This window comes from Labrus bergylta, chromosome 2 (genome assembly GCF_963930695.1).
Source record: "Labrus bergylta chromosome 2, fLabBer1.1, whole genome shotgun sequence".
NCBI lineage: Eukaryota > Metazoa > Chordata > Actinopteri > Labriformes > Labridae > Labrus > Labrus bergylta.
In genome coordinates, this window is record NC_089196.1 from 13312342 (window position 1) to 13325040 (window position 12699).

At 39.6% G+C, this 12699-nt stretch overlaps 1 protein-coding gene across 3 annotated transcripts in view; it reads left to right on the forward strand.

Moving 5' to 3' along the window:
* rasa1a (RAS p21 protein activator (GTPase activating protein) 1a) overlaps positions 1–12699 on the forward strand; it is a 26426-nt gene continuing 13727 nt past the window's right edge. For 2 of the 3 annotated variants that reach the window (XM_020657352.3, XM_020657372.3), the window contains exon 1: positions 1–1208. In XM_020657352.3, the coding sequence (XP_020513008.2) occupies positions 664–1208 (545 nt within the window). In that variant the 5' untranslated portion in view covers positions 1–663. Of the gene's footprint in view, positions 1209–7106; positions 7145–12699 lie in introns of those variants that run through there. The other variant, XM_065965196.1, reaches the window with a different exon arrangement.

The following is a 12699-nucleotide window of genomic DNA, read 5'->3' on the forward strand; positions in this document are numbered from 1 at the left end:
GGGCAAGCCACCAGCCCTGAAACCTAGAAATAAAGGCGAACTTAGCTTACATGCGTAACAATAATTCACTGTGGTCCACGGTAGTTCGCAACATACGTTTTTTCTGGGAACTTGGTTGACAGGAACCGGGACGTTTGTGGGATGTATTTTTGACGTGCTGGAGAAAACTCTCAAGAAAAGAAAACAACAACAACACTGGAAGAAAAAAAAAAAAAAAAAAAAAAAAAGACAGACGAGGGTTACACACAACAGTGACAATAAAACAACACTCCCCGACAAGTGGTCCGCCTGGTGCCGTGGGTAAAGTCCGAGCAGATAAAACAGGAAATATTGGTGATTTAACATTATTTTTTTTGTTAACGTTACTATAGTTAGTTTACACGAGAGTATTTGTTGTGAACTTTTAACTCAGGAAACGATGAAGACATAGCGAGGAAGAACTCATCAAGTGTCTCGGGAGCTGCTTAGCGTTAGCTGGGCTAGTAAGCTAAGTTAGCTTGGCGGCTAACGTTAGCTGGGGCTTAGCTGAACGCGTTTTTTTTTTTTTGAGAAACTTTTGTTGTTGTCTCTCCAGAAGCCCAAAACACTGACGGAGTGTTGTAAGAACAGAGGGGAAGGGCAGGTTCCCTTCTGGACTTTTTCCCCTCTACGTATTTGGTGAATATGATGGCTGCGGAGGTCAGCAGTGAGGATACGGGCTCGGTCACCGCGGGGACAGGGGTGGCAGGCGGAGGAGGCCCGGAGACGGCCCCTTTCCCCTACTATCCCAAACCGAGCAGAGTGCGTGTGACCGACTTGGGACAAGGACCGACACCGGCCCTCCGTCAAAATTCAAACACCTCTCCGGACTCGCTTCCTGACATGAGTATGGTCTATCCCGTGTCTGGCGGGGACGTGACCGGGCCAGTGCTGTCCGCTACAGGGAGTGGCGGAGCAGGAGGTGGACACTCAGCTTTCCAAGGAACAACCTCAGGGACCGTGGGCAGCGTTTGCAGCTCTCCCACTTCGGAGGGTCCAGTAAGTCGGATTTCACCCACATCAACAGGCCCGGATGGACCCACTGCCTTCCCCCCACTGCCTCCACCACCTCCTCCCCCACCAGGCTGTGGGGGGCTCAGTGGCACTGTGGATGAGAGCGACTTGCAGGATGGACCGGAATACGAAGAAGAAGAGGTGGTATTCCCCCTCTCTGCACCTCCTACGAACCAGTGAGTATACACCTAGTCAAAAAAATACTACACCTTACAACTTGTTGAGTTCACGTCCTTCTTGCTGATAAACACTTGAGGTCCCAACATGACTAAGTGTGAACTCTTGCACGTTCACAGCTTTCATTTTTAAAATGTATTTATTTACTTGTTAGGGACAGTGCATATTAATGAACAGCTGTAACAATTACAGCTGAATGCCAGATTATAGCAGAAGTGCTAGTTTCCATCTGTTGTCCCTAGGCAGGTAAGAGAAAGACAAAATACAAAGGCACAAATGACACAAGACAATAATAGAGGTTAGTGGTTATCAGACAATTACCAACACTGTTGCACATTAAGTTATTACTATTTAGTAACACACACACACTCACTGTTTTTCTTTTGCATTGCCAAGTGGAACTTTTGGAAGAGTCAAGCCGTCTCTGAGCATGTAAAATTTGTAAAGGAATGTGCAGTTTGATGATCCATTGAGTCCTAATTTGATTAAACAATCACATTTTTGTTGAAACCCCCACAGGGCAGTTCTAATGTCTGTTTTTCCTGATCAATAATTGATTTAGCAATGATCAAATATTAAAGGACATTCAGTATACTGAAGTGCATCTTATTCTTCCAGGGAAGCAGTTTAAACAAAGGATTTGAGTTATTCTCACAGCACAGACCAAGTGATTAGTTGGTTTGAAAATATTGTAAAGAAGTACTCTATTTGATGATTCATCAACTAATAAAGCTAACATGTTATATCTATGTTATAACTATTTTTGCTCTGGATCTTTTTTTTTTTTTTTTTTTTACAATGTTTCAACAAATGGTTTAAAATTATTACACAACATATTGTGCATTACTACCAGTATTATTTTGGATAACATGTAAGAAGTTAGATACCAGACACTTAAAAAGCCTCACTCAGTCATATAACAGCAAAACTGCCTAGTTCAGGTTAAAAAATTAAGTAAGCTTTTGTGCATAAAGAAATCAGCTGATAAGCTTGACTATAGATAATTAAATATATACAAGAAGATCTTTTTAGTGTTGACGATTCAGAAGATGAATCCGGCTCACTGCAGGCCTGAGTGAGGTCAGTGTATAGTTTGGACATGTATGAATCTTGGGCTCTGCACAAAATAACTAATTCTTTAGACTTTAGTTTAAGAAGGGGTGTTATTTATGTATGGATAAATTGTATTCAAGGGATGTACAAATAACCCCCTTTCATTTGTTTTAATACTATGTGTCAATCAATTGGATTTAGATTTATTGAACAGCTTATATTAACCTTCTAACATCATAAACATTTGTAATAAAGAAGAGGAAATACATTTTTCTTTGGCGGACCTTGATAAGTAGTGTCATACTAGCATACAAGGCTTGTATGTCATCTCAATACTATCCTAATTATTTTCCGAAACACTGCCTTATATTGGTAGATGTAAATCAATTTAAAGGGAAATTCAGTGTTGCTTCTTTGCTGAACAATTGTCTGCTAATAGCCAATTTACAGTCTTTTGCCTAAATGGACATTGTGTTAGAAATATTGTTTGTGATTAAAGTCAAACGAAGCGTATAGCAGGCTCTTTGTCAACCTTTTTGGATTGAATGCACATTAATAATTGTACTTTCGTAAGCATCCCTTATTATAAGAATGTGTATGAATTTATCAGGCATGCACAAAGGCACATGTCCAAATGCATATCTACTGGTATTGTAATAACCTAAATACAGCCATCCCATTTGTTAAAGTCTCATTAGAGAGCTGCTGAGATTTGTCATTTCTGGCTCTCATACTGTAAAATCTGAAAGTGACTGGGCCTGGAGTGTGGATTCAGCTTTTATTTTAGGAGCCACCCTATATCTCCCTGTCAGATTACAGAGGAAGGGGAAGGCCAGCCTATCACCAGTCTTGCCTGTGCTGGTAATGTACAAACAACCCTAAATTAGATTCATTTCTAAGCACTAGAATCATGTGTTTTTTCATATAATACAACTGTGGAAGAAGTATTTTTCCCAAGGGAAGACCGACTTCCTTATTGGTTTCCACTTAGATTTCAGTTTATCAACTTGCAGGTTTTTCTGTGAGGCCGTGGAACAGTTGTCACTTGTGCATGAATGCCATTGATTTTCTTTGGTCCTGCATGATTAACAATGACAGACTTGTTGTCAAATGTTTCTCTGCCACAATCACTAACACACAACGTAACACACTGGTGAGAGTAAAAAAGAATCACTTTCTAAAGCAGCCCACCTCTGAGATGTATTACACAGCCAAGTTGCGTAAGGCTTATGCACAACGCAAGCTTTTCATCTATTTCGTGTTTGTGGTTTTGTGAATTGCTTGAAGTGGTGATGATGCACCGGAAAACTGGACCGCATTTCTGTACAGTTTCTGTTTTTTATTGGCCTGCAACTTCCCTAATAGTTGTTATAAAGTTGATGCAAGAAGACGACGCCTACACTTTTATCATATCAAAGTAAAGGATGTATAGCTGTAAATATATGCTGAAGTAAAACTAAAAGAATTCAAAGCTTACATTTTTTGATAGAATATTTAACTGTTATCAATGAACATTAAGACAAGTAATAAACATACATATGTGTGTTTTGCTCACGAGAACACCTCCCATTGACAATATAAGTAAGGCCAGTAACAGGGTCTTTTAACATCCGGACATATAGCCGTCATTCATCCTCTTGTCTGGAAGTGGGTGCCTCTTGAGAACAGACAAGATATAAGGTTCTTCCTTTGCCCTGCAAAGATGACCCAGTTAAGGAGACTGTCTGTTCCTCCTTAAGGATGTGCCACTGACCCACTGTGATGGACAAGGGCAGATCTTCTGAGAGGTCACTGTCTCATCTTGAGGTACTATCCTGTAAATGAAGGCTAATCCCAATACAGGGATTCAGGCAAAATCCATCCCAGTCATGAGCATTGCTAAAGCTCTGGCCTTGAGGCAATAAACTCATGGCTATGTCTTATGGCATAAAATCAACTTATCTTGTGTCACATTGTGTTTGTAAACCGCCAGTGTATGTCTAATGTATGACATGTATACATTAGTTTTTCATGACGCACATTTTCTTACTGTTCCCATTATAGCATATGCCAGGGGCAAATCTCCGATTGGCACAAATGAGTGTTACATTCACAGCTGAACACCCTGAATGATTCTGAATCTCACTTTGCCCATTCAGCTGTGTAGCTAGCCGTGTAGGCCTTCTGTAATTTGGCTCCAAGACTCTTCTTGTATTCCTTTGAGTAATGTTAACAGTCTGTGAAGTGCATCTAGGAGGAGTGATGGTGGAAAACTTCCACAGTTTTGGAATGGGTCCCACTGTGTGTTGCACAGTGACTGTGAAAACTAAACTTGGCACTCTTGCAGAGAGCTGTGGAGGGCAAGTGTTAGAGATACAAATAACAGTCACATTCATTCACACCTCTGTACAACACTGTTTCATTCATGAACAATGGCTGCAGCTCTGCAATAAGAATTTCACATTGATTGTAGGTAAACATGAGACAAGTGGAGTTGTGAGGTGGCAAAACAGTGCACGTTCCTGCTGCCATCAGAAATCTGAAGCCCAGTGCCTGAGCTTAAACAAACAGCACGCTAAGAAACAGGTCGTTGATTTTGAGTTTCCACGAAGATTAGAGAGGATTTTGAGTCATAAAGGGTTTCCCTCAGAAGGTGGGTGGTTGGAGGAAGGAGTAAAAGGGAAAAGAAAAGTTGGATTTGAAGATCAGTGGCGATGTGAATGAGTTTACCAGATTTAGCAGTTGGTGTAGGAACCATATCTGTAACTGCAATGTTAATTGACTATCCATGCTACCTTGTTGCACTTTGTGACGGGTGGCACAGACAATGGAAGTCAGAAATGGCACAAGGATCATGTCGCATAACAGAACTGGGTTATTCCCTGAGGGAGATTGTTCTTTTGGCTAAAATGTTACAGCACTTCATAACAAAGCAGCGGTTTATTAATGGGATTGGATCAATCATTACACACTTTTGATGACTGTTGGTGAACCTTGCAATTAGCATTAATCCTGTAATTTCCTGCCACACATTTTTGAAATTATTGCAGTACCTTGGCTAGAAAACTTCATGGACTATGAAACTCTGTCTCTTGACTAATTTAGCCAAGGATGCACACACTGTAGACTTGGTTTACTAGCACAATTGATTAACATACCAGTTCCACTTTTATTAGTGTAAGCTTGGTGCTGTGCATTGATAAGCCCAAGCTTATGGTTTCCATGCATTTTCAATGTGTTATGCAATGTCCTGTCATGCCCTTCCAATACCCACACTGCCCTGCCTTTTCTCTTGTGCATCCTGTTTTCAAGACTTCTGAGCCTCTCATTGTGGCCTTAACGGGATCCTCAGGAGCATTTCAGTCGTGTTCGACAATACCCAGGTTTTTATTAATTGAATGAGTTGGTTAGTTGTGCTGAAGAATAAGGTGGCTTTTCGTTGTGTAGAAAAAGTTAGAGTGGGTGCTAAGAATCAAGCTCGACAGTTACACAGACTTCCTACACAGGTAAAGAAGAGGGATTTCTTTAAAAGTTTTGGCAAAGCATTCTAAGTTGTGAAGCAGCACAGTCGGAAGCTTGTTCATTCTGTGCTGTCTATCGCTTGTAAATTTTAAGTTTGATGATACATTTTGGTTTAAATTCTACAGGAAGCAAATGTTGTTACTAAACACCTGCTTGTAAAAGTCAAAGCACACAGGAGGATTATTTTATGGGTAGATGACAGTGAAGCATATTTTCACTGATGTAATGATGTTATTTCAGGGTAGCTGATTCACAACAGGAAAGCAGAGATGCCTGCTTTGGTCCCTGTGTGTCTGTCTGGCCTTTAAAATGATGGTGGTTGGTTCAGGCTGAATGAGGCTGGAGATGCATGGATGACTCGTTATCATCTCTCCATCTGTACAGTTAAAGTCGAACCCCGTGTGCTGTCACTCTCCTGCCCAGGCTGAGGTAACAAGCTGTGGCAGTTCATCACATACAAAGCAAAACTGATGCACAGATGCTGTCAGGCTTTCTACAGCTCTTTAACTTATTCTATTTCCATTTACGAGGCTCAATAGCACAAACATAATTACACAATTTGAAAAGCAGTCTTTTGGCTGCAGCTTGGTAAGTGCACATGTTGTGTTAACATTGAAATTTCTTGTGTTCGATCATTTACTTAAAGAGTTCTGTGTGTTGGTGGGATTAAAATATCATTGAAAATCTGGCGTCCAAAGAGGCTCATGTCGTCATGTGCTGAAAAATCTACAATCATTGCTTGAAGCAGCATAAAACGTTTGTGTGAATGGATTTCATTAATACAGGTCTTAATGGCAGCATTCATTGACAGTGCATAAATATGTATTCTCGCAGTTTTCTGTGTTTGAAAGAGACCACTCCCTTCCCTTTCTGTCCCACTGCTTCAAAACCCCAGTAGGCAGCACGCTCACGCTCATGATGCAAGGCTTTATGAGAGAGAAAGAGAGAAGGATAAAAAAGAGAGAGTCAGTGCAGGATGAGATGAAAGCAAAGACTACTGGGAGGCAGATTGCTTCAGACTCCGATCAACTTCTTCGGGACAGCACCTACGCGATAATGGAACCAGAAATAATCCTTAAATTTCCCTTAAATTAGTTACGGCGCCTAAATGCATGTGGGCTGTCAGGCTTCATCTCCGTTTCCTCCTGCTCATCTTACTTACAAGGATTTTGCTCATTGAGCCTAGAAACAGGAGATGACTGTATCAGGGCAAAAGAAGGGTCACATCATCATGACTTATATGGATTTAGAGCTGCCTTTGTGCTGCTTTCCACGTTGGAGTTCCCCTTTTTTGCCTGGCCGGCTGCAGTATCATTGGAGTGGGTGCACCTTGTGAGATTATTGGATAAAGGAGGGAGATGCAGCAGAGGGCAAACTCAGCGTAAGTGGATCATCAAATTAACCTGAAACTCCTTCCTTGCCTCTCTGGAAACAAGTGACAACCCCAGCTTATCAACCTTTTGGATGTTGTTTTCATTTTGTATGTGTATGCATCAGAAAAGTGTTAAAATGATAGTTTAACATGAAGTATAATGTACCAGATTAGTTGAATCACATAATTACCCGACATGACAAATGGAAGTCAGGAAAGGTCATGTTACATGTGTAACTATATGTTAAGATACAGAGACAGCTTAAGGGGGTATTAAGTTGTAAGAAGGGTGTTCGCTATGCGGTTTGTGTCTAGAAAACATGTGCCCCTATAGAAAGTGAGCATTGCTATTGTACAGTAATGCAATTTTCCATTACTTTTTGATACTGATGAGGGCTGACAGTGCGCTGGCAGTGGAATTGTGGAGATGTTTAAGCACAGCTGCATCCATAAGGACAGAAAGGGATGAAGACGAGAGACATAAGCCGCGGAGGAAGAGCGTAATGAGAGACAGACATATAAACAGAGGATTTAGATACAACTCACTATGGTCACAGCAATCCTATGTCATTTTTCTTATTGCCCACAGAGATGTGGCTCTAGCTGTTTGGGGGAAAGAGTTAGTTATATTGTTTTTTTTATAGACAGAGGTCTAAATACAATAGAATAGCACTAACTTTAGTTTTTATTATTGGCTTTTTAAGAATAGAGGATGTACAACTGCTCCAGCAATTCATTTACTGAGGTTCATTAAATGCTAAAGTCTGACCCAGTATACTCTATCGTTTACTTTTTTTTAAAGTTAGGGTTGAATGATTTTGGTCTGAAGAATATGTGGTGACCTCGATTTGAGCACAAAATCTTTCCAGAGAGTGGTGACCTTTTCAAACTGTAGCTTGTCATTGCTTCAACTTCTGCTTAATTTTAACAAAGATTCCCACTTATTATTAAACACCCTGCCTAGAATCTTTTAAATATCCTTCATTTTAGAACGTACTACAGACAGTTTTGTTCCTATTTAGATGAATGTTAGGATATGATTGTTGGTCACTTCCTAAATCCATGTATAATTACCTAATTATTCCTAAGGGGAGCATACCACATGCTGGTTGAGCTGTCTTTGAGTGCTGTGTGAAATACAATAACCATGAGTTGAGTGCACTTTTATGACCTGAACAATGCAAGCAGCTTATGCTGTTTAAGCCTGTGTTCATTTATATTGCCACAATTTATTTATATTGCTGTATAAAACATGTTTGTATGAAGCAGCTATGGATCATTTAATTACAAAATCAATTATATACATTCATGATATGCTCTCACATATTTTTTTCTGTACTTTCACACTACAGCTTGTTGTGTCAGCTCCAAAATAAAACAATTTGATTGAAGAACATGATAATATTATTTACATATTCATCTAGGTAAACTACATTACTTTCTCAGTATTGGGGAACAATTGCCTCTGCTTTATTCAGTAAGAGTATTGTCTTATTCTAGTATGAAACATTTTTCAAAGGACACAGTTTTTCACCACCTCGTAGTTTCTCGGTATATCTGTAACAATTTGTTATTTCATGAAGAATAGAAAAAAAATGATTTTTCGCTTCCTGTTTCCACAGGTTGCCCTTTTTTAAATCAAGCTGTGAAGTGCTAGAAATTCACAGCTAGGGTTTATGTGTCTCACTACAAGCATAATCTGCAAACAGTATGTCACTCCTGTCCTGTCAGAGCTTTTTTGATGTCACATTTTTAAGAATTTCAGCTTTAAAACATAGCTGGAAGGATTGTATACACAATAAATCATACTGCTGTTTGTTGGAGCCTAAGCTCATTATTTTGGCATCTTGCCCAAGCTCCCTCGGCTCGGGCATGTTCGATTTCAGCAGTGGAGTGCAGTATTATTGTTCTTGACAGCATGACACAGTTAGCTCAACTATGATTCTAACTTAACCTAGTAACTTGTGTGCTCACAGGAACAGCTGAAATGGCTCTTGTATCACGATGAAGTCACTACATCAGTCCTGTGTGAAAATGATGAGCAGGATGTGGGCACTGGGGTATTTTGGTGAGGCGTTTGCAGATAGCTGTGACCTGGTTAGTATAGGAAGTACTGTTACTGTATACATAAGATGCATTAAGATCTGTGCATACTCAATTTTGATACATTTTTATAAGTAAGCCCGATTGTGGGATAACTTTGTGCACGGATAATAACCTTTTTTTTTTTTTAGGTGAGTGTTGGTAGTGGAGAAAGACAGGATATCACTGTGCTGCTTGGTGGTCATGTACTGACATGACGGGGCATTCCTCAAGCAGATCGTAGCACTGAATTATATCACTGCTGTCATGGCTTGTGCTCATAGTGTGTTGATCTTAACACCCTTCCTAGTGTGTTTACTGACTCACATTACAAGCCAGCAAGCAAGGTATCGTTAACAAAAATAAATAGTAAAGCACAAACATAAAGATAGAGAAAATGTTAACTTGTTTTTTGTTTTTTTTACAAAGCTATGTATTAAAGTGTGAAGTAAAAAAAAAGAAAAACTTAACACTTAAATTCATCCGGTGAAGTTATAGGCTGTTGGGGATGTCTGTTTTACAAGCATGGCAAACTAAAACAACAATGCTCTCTAAATAATACAGACAACCTCAAGGCACTGCACTAGTGCTTCATTAGTACAGCAACAAAAGACAAATTGTCATTAAACACAACAGTAAACACACCAAAACAATGCAAACATGGAGAATCTTAAGAAGGCCGGTCTACAGATGTGTTTTTAGAAGCTTTTTGTCACGTAACAGAGGAGTACCAAGTTCGTAAGACATGTTTTACGTTTGATGACCTGTGGACAACATCCAAAAGCAGCAGCTATGCCTGACATGTTGAGACTTTGTTTGAGCTGAAGACTGATAATACATTCTGGATGAAAATCTAATACTGAAAATGAACACTGGAGTAAAATGCATGTGAGAAAAGAGACTAAAATGTATTTAACCTACCTGTTCAATTCAACAACACAACAAAATGAACATCATGAATCCTGTCTTAAAAGAAACTATGCAAACAAATATCCTTTTTTTAGTTTTCAGAAATGTCTCTGCAGATTCTTCTGCTGTGAATTGTTCAACATGTACAGAAGGCTGCTAGTCTCCATTGTGTCAACTGTACCTTGGTAATTATTAACTTGTGAAGAAGCATTCAGGATAGAGATGTCTAGATTCTTGTCTCATCGCTGCTTTGACACAGGCCAAAGTTTAGAAATGTGAAAAAAGTTTGATTAACCCAAATGAATGAAGTTTGATATCAAATCTGAGACATTTGACACCACTGCTTTCTCGTCTGTTATGTTGCCTCTGTTCTAATATTTTACATTTTATTTAAAGTTAAATTACAAATGTTATACTTGGTAACACTTATTTAGACTGTTTGTGGTGGAAAGCTCTTTTTGTTTTATAGCAAACGACATCTGTTACTGTTTTGATTCGTTAGCCTGTAACTGTTAGCAGCGCAGAATAGGTTAGCTGATTAAAACACCACAGAAGCAGCCTGTCTGTCAGCACAGCCTCAGGAAGTTCACCACTTTATATGAACATTGTTTAGCTTAGCTTCACTTATGAATGAGGGATGTAATCAAAAACACAGAATTCCTAATTTACACATTTGCTTGTACACTGTAGTGTTTCCTCTACATGTGCTGGGTGCTGCTGGTTGTTTTAAGGTAAAATGCCTGTTTTCTTATTGAATAATCTTTGAAATTGTGTTTTCTCTGCTCCCACAAGCTCCCACAGTTCATGTCCCACTGTCCCACTTCACTTTATGTTCAGTTGCAGTCTGCAGTGTTAGGTCAGTGCACCTGCTTTCTTGGTCTCTAAGCACATTTGCTTCTTGTTGGTACAACAGGGCTGGAAAAGGTTTAATGAGGATAGGAGGATGTGATAATGATGTGTCTCAGATCGTCACATCTCTGGTTTCATTACTTTTACATAGCTTTGATGATCACTATAATGCATTATGACAACAGCTCCAGAAAATTATGGAGCTCTTCTTAATTTAGTGTAACACTAAAACATGAAATGCTCTATTTTTGGCAACAACAATGAGAAAGGAAGATGAATTCTCCAGAATATCTGACTGCTCGTCCAGATTGTGATTGTGTTCATCGGATGTTTGCAGCAGTTTGTAGGATTATTTAGCCCAGTGTTGATTGTATTAAATCACAGTGGTTGGCAAAGCGTGATAGAGGAGGATGTTTTGGATTCATCAACATATGTGTCCTGATGTCTTCAAGTGGCTGCAGGAATTTAATGAACTGAAAGAAAAACGTAACGCAGGCTTGGAAAAGATACTGTAAGAATCACCTGTTATAATGTATGGTTTAATGCTCACTGTTTTACAAGCAACTTTTCTTAAACAACAACAAATGTTGTTTTTTTAAACTCATATTTAACCCAGCATTAAAACACAACTTCTAGCTGTTGTAGTTTTTATTTTAGCCCACTCCCCATACACTTCACTTTGATTTGTTCCCCGCTGCATATTCAAGAAGTATAGTTGAATTAATCACCAAACAGGGAGCTGAGTGACACTTTGCATGCTGTAAACTAGGTTTTAGCCGGGTAATTTCACCAGTAAGTTACGTTGTGCTGGTTGTTCTGAGACCACAAAATAGGGACTTAAGGGCACAGGAGTATGGATTTCTAATCCATACTCTAATTTGCTATCCTGACATTTTAACCTAAAGGCTGCAGTTTACTTGAAAGATATACCACACATGTTGTTATTTATGTTAACTGTTTCACAGAACAGGCAAAACATAGAGGCCTGTACTACAAAGTGAGTCAGACACTCAGGATGCCCTTTTCATTAGTTTGGCTTCACAATCCCTAACCAAGGCCATTGTGCTAAAAGGTAATACAAAGCATGAGAGTGGATATCAACGTGTTAAACCAGGGTTTCCTGGTCTGGCCATGGGCATGTTAACATATAAAGGGCCAGGCTGGCAGCATATGACCTATCCCAACCAGGGACAAGTTTACCAAGGACAGCAGCATATCTTACAAACAGAGAGCGACTGTATTAGATTAATATGACATCCTACTCTGTAAAGTTTTTCATGTTGTATTGTGTATAGATTTGGCTGTAAGATATTATTGCAGACATTATGCTTCATTTGTGCCCTTGTGCATGATTAGTGGCAGGAGTTTGTCTCTTAGTTGTTACTTAGTTAAAATGTTCTTTTTATGCCTCTTTCGATAGTCGGAACTCTGAGAGAGAGGGGTAACAAAATGTGGGATGGGATCCATAGTTCGGGATTTGAACCCAGGCTGCCCGCTTTCAAGGACTACACATTGGGCACACTAACTAACTAACCTCCAGGTCGCCAGGCGCCCACTTATTGGTTCTTTTTATGTCATGCAGGATTGCATGTGTGTTGTGCAGACCTGTTGGGGTATAAGCAGCTTGAATCATTTGATGCCATATTAACTAGAGCTGTAGTTGGAGTAGATTTGGGGTCTCTCTGCTTTCTTACGCTCTGCTTTTACAGTCTTCCATCTTCTCA